A 26199-nucleotide genomic window follows, 5' to 3' on the forward strand; every position below is an offset into this window, starting at 1 on the left:
TGGCACTGTAAAGTGTTTGTGATTTTTCAGTCTTGATATCGTTGCAAAATTGATGTTTCAAGTACAGATAAGAGTAGAGTAAAAAAAAAAGTATTTTGTATACTATACATTTTATAAAGAGCACGTATATGTGGTGTATTAGATTTAGCTTGATATTTGCACTTTTGGGACTACTATTGGTTCTGGGGAAAAACTAAATCCAGCGCAGTTCAAGTATTTGAAATAATTTTACACAGTCCTATGTATTTGACCCAGGTCTATGCGTACGACATCCATATTAGGATGAAGACTTCCTAATATGGACTCCGTATGTGTGCTGTATGCACGTTGCTTCTTTCAGCCTCTCTGGATCACAATTCTGGCTGATTTCTGTACTTCCTCTTGTTCTGCAGAGGCAACCCTGATAAGTGTGACATATGGGGGAACACACCTCTTCACCTGGCGGCTGCCAACGGCCACCACAACTGCCTGTCCTTCCTGGTGTCCTTCGGTGCCAACATGTGGTGCCTAGACAACGACTACCACACGCCCCTCGACATGGCCGCCACCAAGAGCCACATGGACTGTGTCCGCTACCTGGACTCCATCGCTGCCAAGCAGTCGGCCCTCAACCCCAAGCTGGTGGGCAAGCTGAAGGAGCGGGCTTTCCGCGAGTCCGAGAAGAGGATTAAGGAGTGCGTGAAGCTGCAGCGGAAGCACCACAAGCGCATGGAGCGCAAGTTCCACAAAGAGGCGGCGTCGGAGCAGTCTGTGTCGGACGCCATGAGCTTCTCCAGCTACACAAGCAGCTCAGTTAGCCGCAAGCTGCACCACCTGAACACCACCACTGTCAGTGTGCCATACTCTCAGGTCAGTACAAGCTGCACCACCTGAACACCGCCACCGTCAGTGTGCCATACTCTCAGGTCAGTACAAGCTGCACCACCTGAACACCGCCACCGTCAGTGTGCCATACTCTCAGGTCAGTACAAGCTGCACCACCTGAACACCGCCACCGTCAGTGTGCCATACTCTCAGGTCAGTACAAGCTGCACCACCTGAACACCGCCACCGTCATTGTGCCATACTCTCAGGTCAGTACAAGCTGCACCACCTGAACACCGCCACCGTCAGTGTGCCATACTCTCAGGTCAGTACAAGCTGCACCACCTGAACACCGCCACCGTCAGTGTGCCATACTCTCAGGTCAGTACAAGCTGCACCACCTGAACACCGCCACCGTCAGTGTGCCATACTCTCAGGTCAGTACAAGCTGCACCACCTGAACACCGCCACCGTCAGTGTGCCATACTCTCAGGTCAGTACAAGCTGCACCACCTGAACACCGCCACCGTCAGTGTGCCATACTCTCAGGTCAGTACAAGCTGCACCACCTGAACACCGCCACCGTCAGTGTGCCATACTCTCAGGTCAGTACAAGCTGCACCACCTGAACACCGCCACCGTCAGTGTGCCATACTCTCAGGTCAGTACAGTACAGCCTCATCCAGCCATTTATGCCTTTTGAATATTTATTTAAAGGGACATTCCACTCCAAAACCAACGTTTGTCAGATGTTTTCAGGCCTCAAAAATAGTCCAATGTCAAGATGAGTGCACATCCCACGCCATTGGTTGTGTAGCTCCAGCTACATGATGCCTCAACCTAAATGAATGAATGGGAAAGATGAGCACAGCAAATCTGGAAATAATATGGTGCTTATCTTTTCCCTTCATTTAGGATTGTAGTACAAAGCTGCATCTACAAAATGAATGACCTGGGATGTGGACTTATCTCAAGTTTGAAAGATGACAAATGTTTCACTGTTGTGCATGTGAAACTCCTTATCTGTTATGTCTGCTGCTGTATAATTTCACATGCACAACAGTTGGAACATCAACATTTCCCATTAGTGGAGAAAGGAGAGGATACAATGACAGTTATGTGCAATCTATAATTATGTACACCATGTTGAAAATGAAAGGGACATTACACTCCAACATTAAACATTTGTCATCTGTTAAACTTGAGATGTGTGCTGCTGTATAACTAGTGGTTGAAGCCTGTGTTGCTCGTTGTCCCTGCAGGCTACTCCAAGGCAAGACCAAGATCCAGAAGAGGCTGGAGAAGAGGAAGCAGGGGGGCGGGACCTTCAAGATATACGAGGACGGCAGGAAGAGCGTGCGCTCCCTCTCTGGCCTCCAGCTGGGCAACGATGTCATGTTCCTTAAACAGGGAAGCTACGTCGGCCCTCGGGACCGCACAGGGCGCCGTGGCAACCTCCGAGACATATTCCACGGAAACGCCAACGACGACGCCATCTCTCGTGCCATCAGCGAGCCGGACTTGTCTTACCGGCCCGACATGGAATACTCTGAGGTCAGCACCGACTCCGGCCACGACTCCCTCTTCAACCGGCCCGGTCTGGGAACCATGGTGTTCCGACGCAACTACATCAGCGGCGGCCTGTTCGGCATCGGCGGGCGCGACGAGGGGAGCCTCAGTGGAGGAACCGAACGGGCTGGCAGCGCCAACATGCGGCTGCGCAGCCGGCTGCGGCGTTCGCCTAGCCTGGATGATGGGGGGGACAGCATCGGCAGTGCCCGCAGCCTCCAGGAAAGGAACCGCCAGGAGCTTCCCTGGGACGAGGTGGAGCTGGGGCTGGATGATGACTGCGAGGCCGTGACCAGCCCATTGGAGGTGTTCCTGGCCGCGCAGACCATGGGCGAGTTCCTCACCGTTTTTAGGCGGGAGAAGATTGACCTGGAGGCGCTGCGGCTGTGCTCGAACCAGGACCTTAAGAGCATCCACATCCCCCTAGGGCCCAGGAAGAAAATCCTGGACGCCTGCAAGAGACGCCTGGAGACCCTTGAGGACCCTGACTGCATCGAGGACACCCCGCTGTGAATGGTGACTGATGCTTTTGGATCTGAAAATGCTGTGTAGGTACTGTATACCTCCACTACTGTGATGTTCACCTACAGAGTAAACCTAACCTACAGAGTAAACCTAACCTACAGAGTAAACCTAACCTACAGATTAAACCTAACCTACAGATTAAACCTAACCTACAGATTAAACCTAACCTACAGAGTAAACCTAACCTACAGATTAAACCTAACCTACAGATTAAACCTAACCTACAGAGTAAACCTAACCTACAGATTAAACCTAACCTACAGAGTAAACCTAACCTACAGATTAAACCTAACCTACAGAGTAAACCTAACCTACAGATTAAACCTAACCTACAGAGTAAACCTAACCTACAGATTAAACCTAACCTACAGAGTAAACCTAACCTACAGATTAAACCTAACCTACAGAGTAAACCTAACCTACAGAGCAAACCTAACCTACAGAGTAAACCTAACCTACAGAGCAAACCTAACCTACAGAGTAAACCTAACCTACAGAGTAAACCTAACCTACAGAGTAAACCTAACCTACAGAGCAAACCTAACCTACAGATTAAACCTAACCTACAGATTAAACCTAACCTACAGATGAAACCTAACCTACAGATGAAACCTAACCTACAGAGTAAACCTAACCTACAGAGTAAACCTAACCTACAGAGTAAACCTAACCTACAGAGTAAACCTAACCTACAGATTAAACCTAACCTACAGAGTAAACCTAACCTACAGAGTAAACCTAACCTACAGAGTACATCTGAGTGTGTAGAGGAGAACAGGGCCAACTGTAACAGTTTGGGGATTTTTCACTGGGACATGTTAATATTTTCGGCACTCTCCCCTACACATAGTTATGAAGGTAGGCATCTAGTTTTTTCTTTGGTTGATGATAATAGTAACAATCCGGTATATAATTAATTCCTGTCTGTCTCTGCAAATATGGCATTGCCATTCTTCTGGAGACCACTAGGTGGACACACTGTATAGGTCAAGCAGAATGCTCTTCCAACCTTAAAGGTGGAGCATTGTTGCTTAGTCTTGTCAGGACTAATGTCTTGTGGGTGTTTGTTGTAGTGTATGCAATATTCAGAGACAGGCTTGTCTGACTCTATACGATTATGTAAGGACATTCAGAGAAATGTTCTCATTTCATACCCTGGGTCACCCTGTGACTAGTTAGGCAGAAAGGAGGACATTGTCAAGACAAAAATCTCAAGTAAAATACAGAAACCTGAGCTTTCTTTGGACTTTATAAATGAAGGAGAAGAGCTGAAAAAATCTGAAAGGTATTTTGGATCATTGCAGCATCATTAGAGTGAGTTCTAGAAGTCCACTGCACTGCATTGTTGACCGTTTTAATTAACTAAAGGACACTGTTGACCGTTTTATTGAACTAAAATACACTGTTGACCGTTTTATTGAACTAAAAGACCCTGTTGACCGTTTTAATGAACTAAATGACACTGTTGACTGTTTTATTGAACTAAAAGACACTGTTGACCATTTTAATGAACTAAACGACACTGTTGACCGTTTAAATATACTAAAAGACACTGTTCTCAGAACAGAGGACCTTGTTGCTTCCGTGAAGGACAGAGAGCTATGGCATGCCATCTTTTGGAGCATTGCGCCACCATACGCAGTCAGCAAAAGACTGCCTGGATCTGTATCTACAGAACACAGTGTTGATGTGCAGCAGTGTTCTTGTATCTACAGAACACAGTGTTGATGTGCAGCAGTGTTCTTGTATCTACAGAACACAGTGTTGATGTGCATCAGTGTTATTGTATGCCATGTGGCACAGTGTACAGAGAGAGGAATGAGGGGGTGTGGCCTGCCCCCCTCCAACACCTCTCTGTCTGAGCCCAATACGTTGGCCCCTGTGGGGCTTGTTAGGTACCATACTACCATCCCCTGAGCCTGTGCCAGTGCATTTGTTAAGGACATGATTTTTACATACATGAGCATATGGTTCATTGTTTGTATTTGTTTATTAATCCATTAGACGTAGGCTGGGATTCAATACAAGGCACTTTTTAGCGCAGTGCACCATAACAGGTTTTTAAAGGTAATTTACTCTTTAGCCGGCATGCGCAGCTTTTACAATGAATGCGATCTCCGCAAACATCTGGGAAAATGCCTTTAAAAAGCACATTGTCAGCTGTATAGTGCGTGCTATAACGCGCCTTGCACAGAATCCTGGCCAAAGTCTCAAATCCATAGTTTTGTATAGATACTTCCATTGTTGACGTTGATGGTGATAATGTAGCGAATTTGTAGGATGAGTCACAGTCAGTCTGCCTCTCCAATTCGCTACAATATTATAATTATCTGTGCATTACCAGTTCTATGCTATTAAGGCATTTTTTTTACCCGTTGATTGGTTTGGCCCGGGTCATTCAGCTTGCTATGCATTGTTCCATTTTGTACCAGTACATTTGTTTACACACAGTATGCCAGGTCAAACCACTTTCAGTTTGGTTCACTGATAAAGGAGGCCAATTGCTTTTTTTCATTGACGGTTGACGCTATGAGAGAATGATAGAATAAACTTGTATTGAGTGGATTATTTAATGTTTCGATGGGTGAAACTCACACATAATTAAATCCATTGTCATAGATATTCTGATGAGCATTTTATGATACAGTATGTAGATGTCCAGCGTATAGGCCTACCCCCCATGAGGTTTTGAATTACAATGTTGTCATATCATGTTGATCACATCATTAAGGATGTTACACTACACTATGGAAGTTTAGTTACTAATTGTTTACGTCAAATTTTGGCTTGAAGGTTGGCTGTATGCTTATACATGTTTGGTATGATGCTAAAGTAACTATCCAGTGAAATCTCACTTTTAAAAGTTTGTATTCTGTTAACTCATACCCAGATAATGTTGTTGAATCATCCTATTCTCGTATTTGTGGCTAAAGCATAAATTGGAGAAAAATAAAAACACTTGAAAAACCCCACCTCAAACTTGTATCTCAAACAGACGGTTTAGAAAATGCTTGCTATTTCCTCATAGAGGATGATGTCATCCTCCTGAGGAGGATGAACTGGCCAATCAGCGGTCTACTAGCATTCATATGTTTAATGACCAGTATAAGCCCACACCAGAAACGCTGCTTTTTAACATATTTAATTAAGACAATTTGGGAAGGATAACTATATTCACTCATATTGTAATTCATTATAGGTCCTATTTCTTAGAAATCTGGAAACACTGGATATTTACTTTAATCAATTTCATGAAACTACACAAGTTTTGAATTTTAGGCAAATAATATGTTATGCTTTTTCTCATGGTTATGTGCACATGTGCCTCTTTCTGTCCAATGATGTAATTTCTGGACACTATTTCTGTCCATTTAGGTTAATGGACACATTTTGTCTGAAGAGCACCCCTAAAGGCTAAAAGTTCTCTATCGCCTCTTTAACCATCATTGTCGTCTTCAGTCTGTACTGGATGTCTCTGTGGTATGTACTGGATGTCTCTGTGGTATGTACTGTGTGTCTCTGTGGTATGTACTGTGTGTCTCTGTGGTATGTACTGGGTGTCTCTGTGGTATGTACTGGATGTCTCTGTGGTATGTACTGGATGTCTCTGTGGTATGTACTGGATGTCTCTGTGGTATGTACTGGGTGTCTCTGTGGTATGTACTGGGTGTCTCTGTGGTATGTACTGTGTGTCTCTGTGGTATGTACTGGGTGTCTCTGTGGTATGTACTGGATGTCTCTGTGGTATGTACTGGATGTCTCTGTGGTATGTACTGGATGTCTCTGTGGTATGTACTGTGTGTCTCTGTGGTATGTACTGTGTGTCTCTGTGGTATGTACTGGGTGTCTCTGTGGTATGTACTGTGTGTCTCTGTGGTATGTACTGGGTGTCTCTGTGGTATGTACTGGGTGTCTCTGTGGTATGTACTGGGTGTCTCTGTGGTATGTACTGGGTGTCTCTGTGGTATGTACTGGGTGTCTCTGTGGTATGTACTGGGTGTCTCTGTGGTATGTACTGTGTGTCTCTGTGGTATGTACTGGGTGTCTCTGTGGTATGTACTGGGTGTCTCTGTGGTATGTACTGGGTGTCTCTGTGGTATGTACTGTGTGTCTCTGTGGTATGTACTGTGTGTCTCTGTGGTATGTACTGGGTGTCTCTGTGGTATGTACTGGGTGTCTCTGTGGTATGTACTGTATGAAAAATGTATGCACTCACTAACTGTAAGTCGCTCTGGATAAGAGCGTCTGCTAAATGACTAAAATGTAAAATGTAAATGTACTGGATCTGTTCTGATAATGTGACGAAGTCTTCCCAATATACTGTATGTGTCATTGGTTTTAGTGGTTGATTTTATCAGATGCACTTGGAACCTAAACAATGTTCACATTGAATGCCTCATTTTTTTAAAGGTTCAAACAGTGTTTTTTGCATAATAAACAAATATACTAATATGTCCTTCTCTGCATTGTATGTGAAGCTGCAACAGACAGGACTCTGACTGTGGCAGGCCGCTCTAGGGTCTAGGATCAGCTTCCCCCACTACAATCCTAACCTTAACCATTAGTGGGGGAGCGACTAGGAGCAACTTCACCCTGCACCCGACAGGCCTGGGAGGAATTCTCATTAACTTAGTCACCCTGCATCCCGATTCTCTGTCTTTTCCCCACTAAGTGTGCAATTGTGCATTCCTCATGAGTGTAAATGCATTTTCACAAAATTAATTATGCCAACCCTAAGTTTTAAATCCATGAAGGGAAATGAACTAGAGCACACTTCCAGAAAAAGGAAAATTGGGCCAGATGTAGGAAGAGGGATAGGGGAAACCATGTCAGAGTTTATGGGTCATTTAAGTAAACTGATACTCAGAGGCCAAAGATTGTTCCCACTGTTTAATGTGCACGGTAGGTAAGGACTGTTTTGGCAATCAAGGATATTATTGAGTCATTTTTCAAGTATGCATTAAATTAGAACTAACTGGATCACAACATGAGCTTGGATTTTTGGTCATAACCGGTCATTGTACATTACTTCACAGACATTCAGTCTCTCATTACATTATTGTAAGATACATTGGAGTATGGTTAGAAAGTCGCAGGAAGTTAGGGTGCGGCGGGAAAATAATATTGTCTAGAAACATCCCTTCTCTTTAATCAGAATGGAACACTAGGTCAGGCCTGGTCACTGTGGTTCCTTGACTTCCTTAACTTTGCATTACATTAGTGTTACAGTATCTCCAGACATTGGATGACTCTTCTGTGATCATGTCAACCACAATAGCATCTGAAAAACCTTGTATCTCAATGTATGTCAGTTTGTTATTTGTTCTCGTTCATCAACTGTGAATATATGAAAACTTTACTGTATGACCAGTCATTCCAAAACACCTTGTGATGACTCCTGAAAAGTTCACTTTTCAGAGATACAGGTTTCTACAGGATGCTGACATTCCAGTTTTCACAGATTACACTGCAGAAGACGGTCAGCTGACCCAGATCATCTCTGTTGATACAACATTATTTTTTTTCTACGAAATGCTATTATTACATAATAGCTTTGGAATTGCCACGTCTGGGATGTCCTATAAGGGAGTGTGGCTATACAGTTATGATTTCATGATTCATAATAATAATAATAATAATAATAATAATTTGGTGGGTGATTTTACTGTATTTGTCCTGTTAAAACAGAGCTCTCCACATTCCTTGCCCTCAATACCCACTTCCCCCTTCTCTCCACTCAAACCGACATAGCCTTCCCTGAACCCAACTGAATGAGGGAGGAGAGAGTGAGAAAAGGAGAGAGAAAGAAAGAGAGAGAAGGGAGGGAGGAGTGTAACAAGAGGAGGCTCCTGCTGCCGCCGCTGACTCACACGGATAAAGTTATTAAGGCGTGGTCCTCAGTTCTGTTGTCTTTTCACTGATTTATCTTGAGTTAGGGAGCTGGACAGAGAGTTAGAGAGGAGAGACTTACAGAGAGACAGACAGACAGACTTAGGGTGTGAGAGTTAAGGCGAGAGACGGTGAGACTCCATGAGAGAGAGAGAGAAACAGATAGAGAGCGAGAAAGTATGTTTGAGAGAGATAGAGAGCGATAGAGAGAGAGTGACTTACTGAGCGAGAGAATAGGAATAAAAAGAGTAGTGAGGCCTGTATAGGATGTCATGATAGACTAACACGTAGACCTGTCAGCCCAGCTCCATGGTGAGGAAAGATCTGCACCGTCTGCCTGTTCAGACCCAGAGACAGAGACACAGTGGTCACACCCTGCAGCCTGAAGGAGAAAGGAGAGAGTGAGGGAGGGATCTTGGCACACCAGCCTCACACAGGACGTCCACAGAGTAGAGAAAGAGAACATGGAGACCCTCATCATCAAGAATGAAGAGAATACAGAAGAGAGTCATCCCACAACTGGAAGCCAAGATGTCACCACATCCGTGATAAACGTGTGGGACCTGAACCTAAACCAGAACCAGGAACAAGGGGACCCAACAAGAACAGACGATAAGCCAGGGGAGAACACCCAGCCTCAGAACCAGGAACAAGGGGACCCAACAAGAACCGGCGATAAGCCAAGGGAGAACACCCAGACCCAGACAGTCTCTAGCGGGTTTACTGTCACCGCAGAGGATGTGCTGTGTGACTCCTGCATCGAGATCCCGTGCCGGGCCCAGAAGTCCTGCCTCACCTGCCTGGTGTCGTACTGCGAGGCCCACCTCAGACCCCACCTGGAGAACCAGAGGTTCCAGAACCACCGACTGGTGGAGCCCTTACAGGACATCGAATGTCTCACCTGCGAGGAGCACCGGCTACCGCTTGAACTATACTGCCTGACGGACGGCTGTGGTGTGTGTGTGTGCTGCGAGTGTGAGGGACAGGGGCATCTGGGGCACAGTACTGTATCTGTAGAGGAGGCTCGAAGACAGATCGAGGTATTGGTAACATTTATATTATACCAGTGGAGGCTGGTGGAGGGAGAAATGGGGAGGACTGGATTCTTTGTAATGGTTGACCCCGTGCTACCCTTTCTCCCTCCACCAGCCTCCACTGATATATACAGACACACAACACACTTACATTTCACAGATGGTGGTTGATAACTGTACGAGAGCTCCCTTTTTTGTTTGGCATGGACATGTTGTTTTGGGTCGTTCCACGAAAAGAGTGCCCTTTAATATTTTAAGTAGAAATTGTGCACCAATAATGAATTTTAAAAGCCTGTTATATTAAATGAAGTGCCCTTTAATATAGACCACACGGAGAATTCAATAAAACTTTAATATGAATATAATCTTGGTTACCCAGAAGTGAAATTCTCGCGAAAGTTGAATCACATGAATCTGTCCACAAGAGATTAATATGAATAAACTCCTTGCACCCGCTGTGACTTCTGGGAAGATTTGAACTCACTTAACCCCAAAATTTCTCCAAGTTTTCACCATCATTGTAAAGCCCTGGTTATTTTGTTGCTTTGACAAAGTCATGTCTGAAGATTATTATTTATTTCATGTGATTAGTGAATAATTTACGCCTGTCCCTCATTTTAAGGTCAACCCTGTTACGTGAACTGCTCTCGATTTAATATGGTGAAACTATTCATATTTTTTTTTAAATACATTCAAAAGAAACATTGAACTTCTAGTAGTCAAATCATAGTGTAAAAGCAGGTGAGCTGGTTCTATTCTTTTAGGTCATTTTCTGGTGTTTTGTGGTGGAAAACTGAGTGGGTCTAGCATAACACGTCAACCCTGATACCCATAGATGAGCTAGAAATGTTTTAACACAACAACAACAAAAATTGTGAAGCTTACATTCAATTGTCACTCCCTGTTGCAAACAACAAGCTTCCATTCCACCTGTCATAAGGGGATTTATGGCTGATTCAAGATGAAATCGTCAACCCTGTTACGGTCAACTCTGTTATCTTATTTGGCACTTAACGCTGAAATCAGCAGTTGAAACAATAACAAAGCGTTTCCCGCCCCTGTTTTGGTACAAAGCTGAAGGATGGGCCTGGAGAAATATAACCACTCTCAAATTCATAGACAGAGCTATGGATGCAAGGACTGACCATCCATGATATCAAAATGATAGTTTTAACCAAGTTTTGAGGCTAAATAGTGTGTGTTTACATTTACTTTGTTTACAAACATTGGAGTAAAACAAGCTTATATTTTGGGTTCTGATGGGGTACGACAGTTGAACTAAGCTCATGAAACATTTATAAGTTATATTCTTCAGAATCAATGGGTACATATAATTAAGTCGAAAAATTGCTGTAGCAACTGTAGATTGCCCCTTTAATCGGCATTTCCTGTAGTCCTTTTTTTTATTGAACCTCTTGAGATGGGAAAACTTGTTTTTTATTAAGTTGAACATGTGCTCTTTATGACAGAATGTTAAAGTTAGGTAAAATAATTTTTTTTTTTTTTACCAAGTTACACTTCTCAAAAGGCACCGGGTTGGTGGAACGACCCCCTCTTTTTAGTGTCAGTATTGTCTAGTGATCCAGGAGACGATGTAAGGATAGGGAGTCTCCAGGCAAATTAGTTTTTATGACATTGTTTATCACAAGACTTCAGTATGTTTCTCTGTGATAAGAAACCTTCTGTGTGACATGTGATACGTACAGCCTGCCCATTGTGTTTCAAGCTGGTCCAATAGGTTGCCCTCTCTCAAAGCTAGTAAATAAAGCAAAATGCATTTCCCATGGGCTATGCTGGTAACCTTCTGGCATTGGTCCCAACACATGGTACTCTTTAAGAAACAGACCCCTGAATGTGTGTGTGTGTGTGTGTGGTTGCATGCGTGGGTGCGTATGATTGTTTATAGACAGAGCTGCAGAAGAAACAAGGGGAGATTATGAAGACCGTCTCAGTTGCGGAGAATGCCATTGGCAAGCTACAGAGCAACACTTCATCCATAGAGGTATGCCACTGAAATGTCATTTGTCACTACACCCGTATTGTACTTTCACCATTGCCTCTGACCTTAATGAACCTTAAACACACAGCTGATACAACTAAGTACCTCCTCCTCTCCTCTTTTTTAAAGTCTGTCACACATTCTCTCCCCTCATTCCCCTATTGCTCATTTATCACTTATAACATCGTCACTGATCTTAATTAACCTTGAAACACATAGCTGATACAAACTGACACTGATCTTAATGAACCTTGAAACACATAGCTGATACAAACTGACAAAGTACTTCTCCTTTCCTTCTCTTTATCACAACTTCTCTCCATCTTTCTCTCCCCAGAGCTCTGTGGCAGGGGTACGTGCTGTGATGGAGCAGCAGTTCTCCCTGCTGCGGGGGGCCGTGGAAGAGGTCCGGAGGGGGGCCACAGAGGTTCTGGAGGGGGAACAGAGGCAGGCGCTCAGCCAGGCCGAGGGCATCCAGACCCACCTGGAGCAGAAGAGCCTAGAGCTGAAGAAGACCCTGGCCAGAGTGGAAAGACTCTTCAGGAACAAGACGGACGTGGACTTCCTGCAGGTGAGAGACTGGGGCTCCCGGGTGAAGCTTCCCATTTTTACATTTTAAATTTTTTAAACATTTTAGTCATTTAGCAGACGCTCTTATCCAGAGCAACTTACAGTTAGTGAGTGCATACATTTTTATTTATTTTTCATACTGGCCCCCCGTGGGAATCGAACCCACAACCCTGGCGTTGCAAACGCCATGCTCTACCAACTGAGCTACACAGACCTAGGATCAGTTTCCCCTCCTCCAAACCTAACCTTAAATTGAATCCATTTTAAATTCAGGCTGTAACACAACACAATGTGGAAAAAGTCAAGGGGCATGTATTCTATTGGTTGATGGTATATACTGCATCATACTGCGGTCTTTGGAAGTGCCTGACTGCTCATTTGACTCATTCTGAACCCTATCCTGAGTGGACTACTGTATTAATCCATTTACCTCTTACCCTTTGCATCAGCTTTCCCCTATGATCTGTTAAATATTGTCTTGGTCAGTAATTTTGACTCGTCAATGTTTATTGTGGCTGTCAGTGTGTTGACAGTGTCGACAGTGTTAGGGAAGTGACAGGACAAGTGCCAAGGAAATCCAAGTACTAGGCCCTGGTGGGAAGAGCTATAGGAGGATGGGCTCATTGTAATGACTGGAATGGAATTAATGGGTTTCCATATGTTTGATGTGTCAAATGTGGTTTCCATATGTTTGATGTGTTTGATACCTTCCATTGATTCCATTCCAGCCATTAGAATGAGCCCATTCTGCTATAGCTCCTCCCACCAGCCTCCACTGCTTACCATAGACACTTCATTTAGATCTTAAAATAATTTGATAGGTATAAACAGTATAGCCAAGAACCTACCAAGTCTATTCAAGGGAAAGCAATACTACCATATTGCTTTTACCTATCTGAAATGTCTAGGGGGTAGAGGCTAGGGGTTATTTCTGGATGGGGCCCTATAGTGCATCCCAAATGGCACCCTATTTCTCATATAGTGTACTACTTTATAGTACACTACTTTGCATGCTGTGATGGAGCATTTGCAAAAGTAGTGCACTATAAAGGGGATAGGGTGTCATTTGGGAAACATCCATAGTTTTCTTAGTAATGTGAGTGACAGTATTGTGAGTGGCTCCTCCTGCTGGTGAATGTAGGAATACTCAGAGTGGAAGACGGGGGTAGTGGATGTCTGTCTGCCTGAGGTCTGCATTGGCCTCACAGATCGCCTGGCCTCCTTCAGCTGCCTGCTCACTGAGTCCACCCAGGAACTGTGTGACCAGCTCAAAGCTACCTACAGGAACAAACTGAAGGACATCTGCAAGACTGGTGATGAGTGTACACATTTTAACCAGGGCCGTGTTCATCAGGCACCAAACAGAACAAAACTATAGAAACTTTCGTTTTCGGTTTATTTTTACATTTTCCGTTTCGTGACATAATGAAAACGACCCAGGTTGTTATTGTAAAAGAGAATATGTTCCCAATGACTTGGCTAAATCAAAGTTAAATAACTGTTGAATTAATATCCATAGTCTTCCCAATGCATTGTATCATAGAGAGTTCTCTATGTATTACCTGGAGGATAACTCCCATTTCTCCTACACTGACCTACAGAGAAACTGGGCATTACAACCATGGTCCATCCCAAGATGCCTGAGCCTGAGACGCGAGATGACTTCCTCAAGCGTAAGATGTCTTTTTTATTGCATTAGCAACAATGAAATTTTTTATTTACATAGCTAGTGCTCTTCACAATGAGCTAACCCTTTTGAGAAATAGCTTGACTTGGTGTAACCTTTCACGTGTATTATAGCGACTTAGATAACCTTAGAATAAGCATGTGTGTGTTTGTATTGTCCCTGCATGTGTCCTATGCTGGCGACAAATCCAATTTCCCCTCTGAGGATGATTAAAGTTTATTCAATTCAATGTGTCTACTTGGCAGATGCCAGCAGTCTGACCTTTGACCCAGACACTGTCCACAAGTTCCTGAGACTAACGGAAGACAACAGGAAGGTGACCAACACCACGCCCTGGCAGCACAGCTACCCAGACATGCCCGAACGCTTCGAGTACTGGCGTCAGGTGATGACCTCAGAGAGCCTCTACCTGGGCCGACACTACTTTGAGGCAGAGCTGAGCGGGGAGGGCGTGCACGTGGGACTCACCTACAAGAGCATCGACCGGAAAGGCGTGGAGAGCGGCAGCTGCATCACAGGAAATGACTTCTCGTGGAGCCTCGGAAGGGAGGGGCGGAGCTTTTCCACTTGGCATGCTGATATGGAGGCTGTCGTGGAAGCCACAAGAGTGTTCACAAGGATTGCCGTCTACATTGACTTTGACTCAGGCTCATTAGCTTTCTATGGTGTGACTGACGCCGCTATGACACTCCTCTACAGGTACAAGGCTGAGTTCATGGAGCCCTTGTATCCTACTGTCTGGCTCTCAAAGAAGGACAATGTGGTGTTATTGATCGGCCCTAAGGACCCCCCACTAATGAAGAGCTCAACTCTGCCTGCCACCCCCATCACTCTCATAGCAACATCCGCTCCTGTCACTCCGGAATCATAATACTTTGACTGCAGTAGTGTAGTTAGGTTAGAGAGGCGGACCAGAACACATTTCTGTTTCCCACAAATATAATAAAGTATCTATTCTATTCATAAGAAGTTGCCTGAAGTGACTGATACTGTACTTATTTAACAGGACACAGCATCGAGTATCACAAGACAGCAAACACAGACTTCACAGGGGGTGTCTGCTCTCATCTAGTGGTGATATGGAACAAAACATCTTGTGTTGGTATGACACTGAGGGATTGATTAATAACTTTTTAACTGCTCATTTTATTGGATCTGGTTAGCAAGTGACTGACTTACTAACTGCTGTGATTGGTCTGGCAATTGGCAATAAAAAGTACATTAAGTGTTCACATACTATGTTTATTTGACATTGTGCTGAGTACTTACTACTGAGATGAGTTAAAGGACTGTCTTTCATTTTTGTGTCCATGGTCAATCCACTGTAAATCATATTAACAATGTGACAAAGCTTTTGTAAAATCTTTTCAGAATCGATTCACAAATATGAATTGCTTGACTTTTTTAAATACCTAATACTTAATATGAATTTAAGCATGAAACATATTCTTTATACATTTCAGATACATTACAACACGTAAGAAATTATTCTCATAAGAATGGGCACGTAATATTGACAGATACCATGACACAAAGTTTCAGGCAGTGAAATCGATTGAGGTCTCGTTATCATCATACGCGGGGTTAACAAAATGCACACCTGACTGTGTCAGGGAGATAGCGTTGGCGGCTTCACTCCCATAGATACCTGGTACTTCGGGCATCATAGTGGGCTTGTCGAAGATAGGGTTTTCAAAGCCGTGGTCTGTGAAGTCCCCGATATCCTCCTGACTTCTCTTCATGCTGCTCAGAGAAGGGATGGAGATTGTGGGCATGGTTGGCTTTTTTATGATGCCTCTGCGGAAGAGGACAGCCAGGAGGGGAAGACCAACGACTACTATCAGGACCCCGAACACGGCTCCCACCACCACTGCTGCGTTGCCCCCTGCCCCGTCACCACTGGTGGCCCCAGAGGAGGCCTGGAACTCAGCCCCGGTTATGCCCAAGTTTGAGCCCTGGGCTTGGACGTCCTTCAATATGTCCCGAGCCAGGGCCTCTGACACCGCACCAGACTCACCATCCAGGAGCACGATCTGGATCTCGGCGGCAGCCGCACGTGGGATTACACCGAGGAAATACTGGGATTTGAGCACCTTGGACATGCCTAGCTGGATGGACTGGTACGAGGGCAGACCAAGGAAGAGGTGCTGCAGTCGATTCCAATAAGACTCCAGGTTGAAGCCTGAGGAATACTGGACGGTGACGATGGCACCACACACGTCGCAGCAGTGTCCCGTGGGGTACAGTGGCTTCTTACAGTTCATAGGAGTACATGTCACGGTGCCACAGATCCTTTCGTGATTCACAGAGTTCCCACAGACACAGCCAGAGGCGTCATCGCAGCCAGAAACCCCAACGCTGGGGGACGAGGTGCCGTGGAACTGCAGCCGGCCAGAGAGCGAACCCAGATACTGGGTAAACTCCGAGCTGCTGCTGAACTTCTTCCCCAGCACGGACACACTCTGGACGGGGACGCTGAACTGGTTGGAGGTGGTGTCCACGCGGAACGAGGAGCCAGCACGGAACAACACGTCGTCGTACTGGCATGGCACGCTCTCCTCGTGTACCGAGAACAGGAAGCGACCTTTCTCCAGGTCATCTAAAGATGCCGCCGCCTGCCACAGCGCCGGGTCGAACCACTGCAGAGACTCTGCATCTTTGAACTGGGCGGTGACGCCCGCCCCGCAACCGGGGTCCCCTCCGTTACTGACCGTGAAGCCTCCCCCCGAGGGAAGGATGAACTCCCCGTCCACCGGTAGCCGCATCTCCTGGACGGAGTGGACCGTCTCCACGTACACAGACACTTTCCTCAGAGCCGAGAACTGCACTATGTCGTTGCCGCAGGGCATGGACCCTTTGTCCCAGTTGGTCTTGTTTTCATAGTTAGTGTCGGGTATCCACTGCTTGTACAGGGCGTCAGCTGCCTGGAACAGACAGAGACCGAGGAGAAGAAACACGGCTGGTGTTTTTGTCATCCTGAATGCTTGTGACAGAAGTGGTTGGACTTCGGGGTGACCTTTGTCTCTGACAGTGTGACTGTCACATGAGGTTCCCACATGATGAAGTTGATGAGCTCTGGTAGACACTCATCTTTACCGCCTGGTCACCAGCTTGGTCAAAGATTAACTGCTGCTGCAGCCGCAGCAATAATTCCCCAAAATAACAGTGTAGATGTCTCTATGAAAGAAAAAGTGATTTGATTTAGGCCTACAGCTTTACATAACCTTTATGCTTAAAAACTGTATGGTGAAAACGGTATAGTGTAAAAGAAATTGCATCTAAAGTAAAAGTAAAAGCTGCTATAGTGATGTTTCTTGTGACCAGCGGTGGAATTGAAGAAAAAAAAAGTAATTGGGAACTCATCAATGTAAAATCCAAACATTCTATTTTTTTTAAATTGGCTAACTGTTCGAATGCACTCCCTTGATTGTGACCAGTCATTTAAGGCAGGGTTTCCCAAACTCGGTCCTGGGGCCCCTCCTGGGTGCACGTTTTGGTTTTTGCCCTAGCACTACACAGCTGATTCAAATAACCAACTCATCATCAAACTTTTATTATTTAAATCAGCTGTGTAGAGCTAGGGCAAAAACCAAAACGTGTTTGGAAAACCCTGGGCTGCGTTCAGTACGTTTTCACGTTCTCGAACGTTCAGTTGAACAGAAACGTTGCTGTACTGAACCACCAGTTGAAAAACAGGGACAGGTTGGGGAACACTGTCAGCATGGCCACTGACCTTTAAATACGTCACTCATTGCTTCAAGCCACACCCACCAAACGGGAGCAAACCTTTAGATACAGTCATTGGCGTAAACGTACTTCAAAGTCTGTTCAAGAACGTTTTGCAGAAACGTGTCGTTCAGCACAAACCGTTCTGCAACGTAGCAAACGTTCAAGCGAATTGAACGCACCTCTGATTTAAGGGTCGGTGTGTCCGCTATACATATCGGTGGCGGATTACCTTACTTGGAGGTGAGACGCTTTGCAGATGATCAAGGTGGGTATGAAATGAAATCATTCAAAATTAATTACCTGAAAATTATCAGCCTAATCACCAAGCAGTAAATTATGTTCAAGTTGAGGTAAAGATATCGCCATTAATATTTTTTATAAATTAACCTATACAATTTTCTATACAATTTGTGATATCGTGGTACTCTGTAGCTCAGCTGGTAGAGCACGGCGCTTGTAACGCCAAGGTAGTGGGTTCGGACCACCCACCCACACACACAAAAAAAAATCTATGCACGCATGACTGTAAGTCGCTTTGGATAAAAGCGTCTGCTAAATGGCTTATTATTATTATTATCATCACATTTCACATCACGTTGTAATCAGGCAACTTATTTAGCCACAAATGAGTGGGGTCCTTCACACAAGCATGTTTGTTGTTTACCTAGACGTCATCCGGAAGTGAGTGTCAAAGATGAGACTGGTGAGATCTTTCTATTTTCAAACAAATAAGTTGTTTTATATATTTAATTATTGATAACACTATGCCTGGTAACGCTTTACTGTTCAAGTTGCTCTCGTGGCGTTTTTCGTAGCTAACGATAGGCTCACAGAAGTTGGGCAACACAAAGTTAGCTAATTAGCTAACAGCTAGCTAGCTTGCTAACTTACTGCACTTTTGTTCTTTTAGCTAGTTAGCTACGTTTTATGCAATTACTTTAATAGATACAACTTTGTAAGGTTTTAAACCGAACTATTTAGCTAGAATACACAAATTACCCCAGAGCCATCTAGTTAGTGTCACTCACTATCATGTCAGTTCGTTAGATGTACAGTAGTAGCTATCTAGCCTCATAAAAATGAGCCTTGCTTGACAGCTCATTTCTTTCTTGAAAGGATTCACAGGAGGCAGATGCTCCACTCTTTGGTGACGACGATGATGATGCCCCCACCGCCGTCAGACAGAAGAAATCAGAAATCAAGTCAGTTTTGGAAGTTGATTCTGTATTGATGAGGAGTAACAGCCTGAGTGGCGCAGTGGTCTAAGGCACTGCATCGCATTGCTAACTGTGCCACTAGATCCTGGTTCGAATCCAGGCTCTGTCGCAGCCGGCCGCGACCGGGAGACTCATGGGCGGCGCACAATTGGCCCAGCGTCGTCCAGGGTACATTTACATTTACGTCATTTAGCAGACGCTCTAGGGGAGGGAATGGCCGGCAGGGATGTAGCTCAGTTGATAGAGCATTGCGTTTGCAACGCCAGGGTTGTGGGTTCGATTCCCAGGGGGGGCCAGTATAAAATAAAATAATATATATATATATATATATATATATATATATATATGTATTCACTAACTGTAAGTCGCTCTGGATAAGAGCGTCTGCTAAATGACTAAAAATGTAATGTAAATGTAGAACAAACTGATGTTCATTTCAACCCGTATCAGCTATTCTGATCTACAAGAGAGGTTGTTTTGCTGTAAATGTGAACTCTTCCTCGTGTTTGTGTGTGTGTGTGTGTGATCAAAACCTGCTCTTGTTTTAGGCATCCCCTGGCCACGTTCTTCCACCTCTTCTTCCGCACCAGTGCCATTCTAGTCTACCTACTGTGTGAAATCCTGAGCAGTAGTTTCATCGTCTGCATGGTCACCATCATCCTCCTCCTTTCATGTGACTTCTGGACAGTCAAGGTGGGTTGTCACAGTTTGATGTGGTACAACTTAATTAGGCTATACCCTTTTCACACTAACATGCTGGCAGGATATTTCCTTTTCACATTGTCCTTTCAAGCATGTTTCCAGCAACTATGTTGGATGTGTAACCAGGCCAGGCTAGCCCAGCACAGGTCGACGGAGTAGTGTGAAAAGGGTAAAAGTTGCCTTTTGTTTTTTATTCTGTGTGTGTTTATAGGTCCAGTTGGTGAGTAATCCTATTGTGTTTCTTTCTCAGAATGTGTCTGGCAGGTTGATGGTCGGCCTCAGGTGGTGGAACCAGGTGGATGAGGATGGACAGAGTCACTGGGTGTTTGAGTCCAGACCAGTACGGTTGCAGTATAGTTCATGACTGGAGTTGTAGTTGTGCCTGTCTATTAGTTTAGTTTAGTTCTAGTTAATTTATTCGCACACAAAGACAAGTGAAAAACAAACAGTGCAGATAAACAAGGTAAAAAGGTGTGCAGGTGAGGTTGGAAATCCAAGAGGGCTTATATGAAAATCACACACACAAAAAAAAGATACATATATATATATATACACACACACACAGTGAGGGGAAAAAAGTATTTGATCCCCTGCTGATTTTGTATGTTTGCCCACTGACAAAGAAATGATCAGTCTATAATTTTAATGGTAGGTTTATTTGAACAGTGAGAGACAGAATAACAACAACAAAATCCAGAAAAACGCATGTTAAAATTTTTATTATTATTAAATTGATTTGCATTTTAATGAGGGAAATAAGTATTTGACTCCCTCTCAATCAGAAAGATTTCTGGCTCCCAGGTGTCTTTTATACAGGTAACGAGCTGAGATTAGGAGCACACTCTTAAAGGGAGTGCTCCTAATCTCAGCTTGTTACCTGTATAAAAGACACCTGTCCACAGAAGCAATCAATCAATCAGATTCCAAACTCTCCACCATGGCCAAGACCAAAGAGCTCTCCAAGGATGTCAGGGACAAGATTGTAGACCTACACAAGGCTGGAATGGGCTACAAGACCATCGCCAAGCAGCTTGGTGAGAAGGTGACAACAGTTGGTGCGACTATTCGCAAATGGAAGAAACACAAAATACCTGTCAATCTCCCTCGGCCTGGGGCTCCATGCAAGATCTCACCTCGTGGAGTTGCAATGATCATGAGAACGGTGAGGAATCAGCCCAGAACAACACGGAAGGAACTTGTCAATGATCTCAAGGCAGCTGGGACCATAGTCACCAAGAAAACAATTGGTAACACACTATGCCGTGAAGGACTGAACTCCTGCAGCGCCCGCAAGGTCCCCCTGCTCAAGAAAGCACATATACAGGCCCGTCTGAAGTTTGCCAATGAACATCAATGATTCAGAGGCGAACTGGGTGAAAGTGTTGTGGGCAGATGAGACCAAAATGGAGCTCTTTGGCATCAACTCAACTCGCCGTGTTTGGAGGAGGATGAATGCTGCCTATGACCCCAAGAACACCATCCCCACCGTCAAACATGGAGGTGGAAACATTATGCTTTGGGGGTGTTTTTCTGCTAAGGGGACAGGACAACTTCACCGCATCAAAGGGACGATGGACGGCGCCATGTACCGTCAAATCTTGGGTGAGAACCTCCTTCCCTCAGCCAGGGCATTGAAAATGGGTCGTGAATGGGTATTCCAGCATGACAATGACCCAAAACACACGGCCAAGGCAACAAAGGAGTGGCTCAAGAAGAAGCACATTAAGGTCCTGGAGTGGCCTAGCCAGTCTTCAGACCTTAATCCCATAGAAAATCTGTGGAGGGAGCTGAAGGTTCGAGTTGCCAAACGTCAGCCTCGAAACCTTAATGACTTGGAGAAGATCTGCAAAGAGGAGTGGGACAAAATCCCTCCTGAGATGTGTGCAAACCTGGTGGCCAACTACAAGAAACGTCTGACCTCTGTGATTGCCAACAAGGGTTTTGCCACCAAGTACTAAGTCATGTTTTGCAGAGGGGTCAAATACTTATTTCCCTCATTAAAATGCAAATCAATTTATAACATTTTTGACATGCGTTTTTCTGGATTTTTTTATTATTCTGTCTCACTGTTCAAATAAACCTACCATTTTTAAAATTATAGACTGATCATATCTTTGTCAGTGGGCAAACGTACAAAATCAGCAGGGAGTCAAATACTTTTTTCCCTCACTGTATGTGTGTGTATATATATATATATATATATATATATATCTCAGATTGTTCAATTAAACAAAGCACAAAGTCTATGACTCAAAGAATTGCAACAACTAAGACATCTGTAGAACATAAACATGTGCTTATTTTTCCCCTCTCTCTGTAGGCAACCAGTAGAAAAGTTCAGACCAACTCTCAATCACGGATCTTCTGGCTGGGTCTGATTGTGTGTCCCGTCCTCTGGGGCATCTTTGTGTTCAGTACTCTCTTCTCCTTCAAGTTTAAGTGGCTGGTAGGTTCAGTGCCTTTCCTTCCTCCATTTGAATTTAGACATCTCTAATTTCCCACTGCATAATTAATATTTCAAACCTAGTATGAAGCTAGCAATATGATTTGACCTTAAAGACACATGCATTGTTTGGGTTCTCAAAGAAACATACCGCATTAGCATCGAACAGCACCCGCGATATGCAACTTTTCAGGGAAGTGAGGAACCAATATACACAATCAGTTAGGAAAGCAAAGGCTAGCTTTTTCAAACAGAAATTTGCATCCTGTAGCACTAAATCCAAAAAGTTTTGGGACACTAAAGTCCATGGAAAATAAGAGCACCTCCTCCCAGCTACCCTCTGCACTGAGGCTAGGAAACACTGTCACCAATGATCATCTACGATAATCGAGAATTTCAAAAAGCATTTTGCTACGGCTGGCCATGCTTTCCACCTGGCTACCCCTACCCCGACCACCAACTCTGCACCCTCCGCTGCAACTTGCCCATGCCCCCCCCCCGCTTCTCCTTCACCCAAATTCAGATAGCTGATGTCCTGAAAGAGCTGCTTAATCTGGACCCCTACAAATCAACTGGGCTAGACAATCTGGACCCTTTCTAAAATTAGCCACCGAAATTGTCGCAACCCCTATTACTAGCCTGTTCAACCTCTCTTTCGTATCGTCTGAGATCCCCAGAGATTGGAAAGCTGCTGCGGTCATCCCCCTCTTCAAAGGGGGTAATACTCTAAATCCAAACTGTTACAGACCTATATCCATCCTGCCCTGCCTTTCAAAAGTATTTGAAAGCCAAGTTAACAAACAGATCACCGACCATTTCGAATCCCACCGTACCTTCTCCGCTATGCAATCTGGTTTCCGAGCTGGTCATGGGTGCACCTCAGCCACGCTCAAGGTCCTAAACGATATAATAACCGCGATCGATAAAAGACAGTACTGTGCAGCCGTCTTCATCGACCTGGCGAAGGCTTTTGACTCTGTCAATCACCGCATTCTTATTGGCAGACTAAATAGCCTTGGTTTCTCAAATGACTGCCTCGTCTGGTTCACCAACTACTTCTCAGATAGCATTCAATGTGTCAAATCGGAGGGCCTGTTGTCTCGACCTCTGGCAGTCTCTATTGGGGGTCCACAGGGTTCAATTCTCGGGCCGACTCTGTTCTCTGTGTATATCAATGAGGTCGCTCTTGCTGCTGGTGACTCTCAGATCCACCTCTACGCAGACGACACCATTTTGTATACATCTGGCCCTTCATTGGACACTGTGTTAACAAACCTCCAAACGAGCATCAATGCCATACAACACTCCTTCCGTGGCCTCCAACTGCTCTTAAATGCTAGTAAAACTAAATGCATGCTCTTCAATCGAACGCTGCTTGCAACCGCCCGCCCGACTAGAATCACTACTCTCGGCGGGTCTGACTTAGAATATGTGGACAACTACAAATACCTAGGTGTCTGGTTAGACCGTAAACTCTCCTTCCAGACTCACATTAAGCATCTCCAATCCAAAGTTAAATCTAGAATCGGCTTCCTATTTCGCAACAAAGCCTCCTTCACTCATGCTGCTAAACATGCCCTCGTAAAACTGACTATCCTACCGATCCTTGACTCTACTCAGCAAATTGGATGTAGTCTATCACAGTGCCATCCGTTTTGTCACCAAAGCCCCATATACTACCCACCACTGTGACCTGTACGCTCTCATTGGTTGGCCCTCACTACATATTCGTCGCCAAACCCACTGGCTCCAGGTCATCTATAAATCACTTCTAGGCAAATCCCTGCCTTATCTTAGCTAATTGGTCACCATAGCAACACCCACCCGTAGTATGCATTCCAGCAGGTATATCTCACTGGTCATCCCCAAAGCCAACACCTCCTTTGGCCGCCATTCCTTCCAGTTCTCTGCTGCAAAAATCTCTGAAGCTGGAGACACTTATCTCCCTCACTAACTTTAAGCATCAGTTGTCAGAGCACCTTACCGATCACTGCACCTGTACACAGCCCATCTGAAATTAGCCCGCCCAACTACCTCATCCCTATATTGTTATTTATTTTGCTCATTTGTACCCCAGTATCTCTATTTGCACATCATCTCTTGCACATCTATCATTCCAGTGTTAATACTAATTGTAATTATTTTGCACTATAGCCTATTTTATTGCCTTACCTCCATAACTTGCTAAATTTGCACACACTGTATATATATGTATTTCTGTTTTTTTTTTTTTTTGACTTTGTTTTGTTTTACCCCATATGTAACTCTGTGTTGTTGTTTTTATCGCACTGCTTTGCTTTATCTTGGCCAGGTCGCAGTTGTAAATGAGAACTTGTTCTCAACTGGTTTACCTGGTTAAATAAAGGTGAAAAAAAAATATATATATATATATATAAAAGACTGGAACGAACTGCAAAAATCTCTGAAGCTGGAGACACTTATCTTCCTCACTAACTTTAAGCATCAGTTTTCAGACCAGCTTACCGATCACTGCACCTGTACACAGCCCATCTGTAATTAGCCCACCCAACTACCTCATCCCCATATTGTTATTTACATTATTTATTTTGCTCATTTGCACCCCAGTATCTCTATTTGCACATCATCTTCTGCACATCTATCACTCCAGTGTTAATACTAAATTGTAATTATTTTGAGCTATGGCCTATTTATTGCCTTACCTCCATAATGTACTACATTTGCACACACTGTATATAGTTTTTCTATTGTGTTATTGACTGTACGTTTTGTTTATTCCATATGTAACTCTGTGTTTTTATAGCATTGCTTTATCTTGGCCAGGTCGCAGTTGTAAATGAGAACTTGTTCTCAACTGGCTTACCTGGTTAAAAAAATCACAACGCATTGCATTTTTATGTCATGTCCTCTTGCAGGCAGTGGTGATCATGGGTGTGGCTTTGCAGTGGGCCAACCTGTACGGATATGTGCGATGCAAAGTAGGCGGGAAGACCAACTTGAGGAGCATGGCAACCAACTACCTTGGCAACCAGTTCTTCAAACCGGTATATAGTTCTCATTTAAAAACAGATCATATTAGACATTTCAGCTCATAGGTAGCAATTTGGAGGATAATGCATAATATTGTCTACAATTGTATTTCTCTTTTGAGATCGGGTTCAGTTGCAACATGGACTATTTTGTCTGTGAAAATATAGGGATATGATATTTCTGCCATCTAAACCTTCATATGTTTGTTCTTTTTATAGGCAATGGCCAAACAGGGACCCTAGAGGTGGACGTGCAGAGAGAAGAAACATTAGCATTGCTGCTAATGTCATATTTTATGTTATCAAGAGGATCTAGCCTTGCTTTAACTGATGCGTAGGCTACTGTTATTTTTCTTAATTCCTGTTGGACAGGTGGAAGGAATCTCTCTATTCTGAGGGAACAGGGTTGTTTCCTACAGAGTCCTACAAACTGTGTAGTTTCAAACTAAGATACTACTAGGTTTCTTTGTATGTTGGTTTAATTTGTTTTCCTGCTAACAGCCTTGTTAATGATTGAAAACTGCTGATTGTAATATAAGACTTTTGTAAATATTATATTTACATTACATTTATGGGTGATTGAATAAGAAAAAAAAACGTGTCAAGTGACTTCTTTTAATATCAGGCAAAAACATTCCACAGTGGACACTGAATGCAGCCAAGCCAATGGAATTCCTCCTTGGAAGTTTGGCACGAAGAAGCTCAAGCCACGTGACCAACCGTCAACAAACCCTTTCATCTGTGGTTCAGTTGGCTAACTAATTTACCTGGCAGGGGGTGAACAGTGTTACAAATGCTTGACAATAAAATAGTGAAGTTATACCTAATAAGATAAGGGAATTGTTAACAGAATGACTGCAACAGAAGAAACATCTTTGTGGAGAGGGAAGCTTGAGGAGAAGCTCAAACAAGTAGGCTCGCTGGCTAGTTGCAGTAGCTAGCTTTAGCAATTCAATTTAACATCAATAAGCTAGGACTGACATTAGCAGCTGTAGCTTGTTGCTAGTAACAAGCCTGGATTAG

At 44.1% G+C, this 26199-nt stretch overlaps 4 protein-coding genes across 6 annotated transcripts in view; 3 read left to right on the forward strand and 1 right to left on the reverse strand.

Moving 5' to 3' along the window:
• The window catches only part of LOC311103359 (pre-mRNA splicing regulator USH1G-like), a gene marked incomplete at both ends in the record, with an annotated part of 45897 nt that extends 43011 nt beyond the window's left edge, over positions 1–2886 (forward strand). For 2 of the 3 annotated variants that reach the window (XM_084144917.1, XM_084144918.1), the window contains 2 exons: positions 393–853; positions 2033–2886. In XM_084144917.1, coding sequence (XP_084001043.1) covers positions 393–853; positions 2033–2886 — 1315 coding nt within the window. Of the gene's footprint in view, positions 1–392; positions 854–1302; positions 1358–2032 lie in introns of all 3 variants that reach the window. The other variant, XM_084144916.1, reaches the window with a different exon arrangement.
• Positions 2887–8809: 5923 nt separating this feature from the next.
• Positions 8810–15459, forward strand: LOC311103554 (tripartite motif-containing protein 16-like protein). The gene is made up of 6 exons (XM_084145141.1): positions 8810–9827; positions 11728–11823; positions 12158–12391; positions 13532–13703; positions 13992–14063; positions 14323–15459. Exons 1-6 carry the CDS (start codon positions 9252–9254, stop codon positions 14946–14948), a joined length of 1776 nt encoding a protein of 591 aa, XP_084001267.1. The 5' UTR covers positions 8810–9251; the 3' UTR covers positions 14949–15459.
• Positions 15460–15577: 118 nt separating this feature from the next.
• LOC311103555 (protein amnionless-like) lies at positions 15578–17052 on the reverse strand (the record flags this gene model as incomplete). The annotated part of the gene is made up of 1 exon (XM_084145142.1): positions 15578–17052. One exon carries the CDS (start codon positions 17050–17052, stop codon positions 15616–15618), a length of 1437 nt encoding a protein of 478 aa, XP_084001268.1. The 3' UTR covers positions 15578–15615.
• An 815-nt stretch (positions 17053–17867) lies between these two features.
• LOC311103556 (Golgi apparatus membrane protein TVP23 homolog B-like) lies at positions 17868–26001 on the forward strand. The gene is made up of 8 exons (XM_084145143.1): positions 17868–18071; positions 18475–18509; positions 18923–19008; positions 19572–19716; positions 19976–20065; positions 22046–22171; positions 25063–25191; positions 25396–26001. Exons 2-8 carry the CDS (start codon positions 18501–18503, stop codon positions 25417–25419), a joined length of 609 nt encoding a protein of 202 aa, XP_084001269.1. The 5' UTR covers positions 17868–18071; positions 18475–18500; the 3' UTR covers positions 25420–26001.
• The last annotated feature ends 198 nt before the right edge of the window (positions 26002–26199 follow it).

The sequence above is a fragment of the Coregonus lavaretus genome (genome assembly GCF_964263955.1).
Source record: "Coregonus lavaretus genome assembly, chromosome: 28".
In the NCBI taxonomy this organism is placed as follows: domain Eukaryota; kingdom Metazoa; phylum Chordata; class Actinopteri; order Salmoniformes; family Salmonidae; genus Coregonus; species Coregonus lavaretus.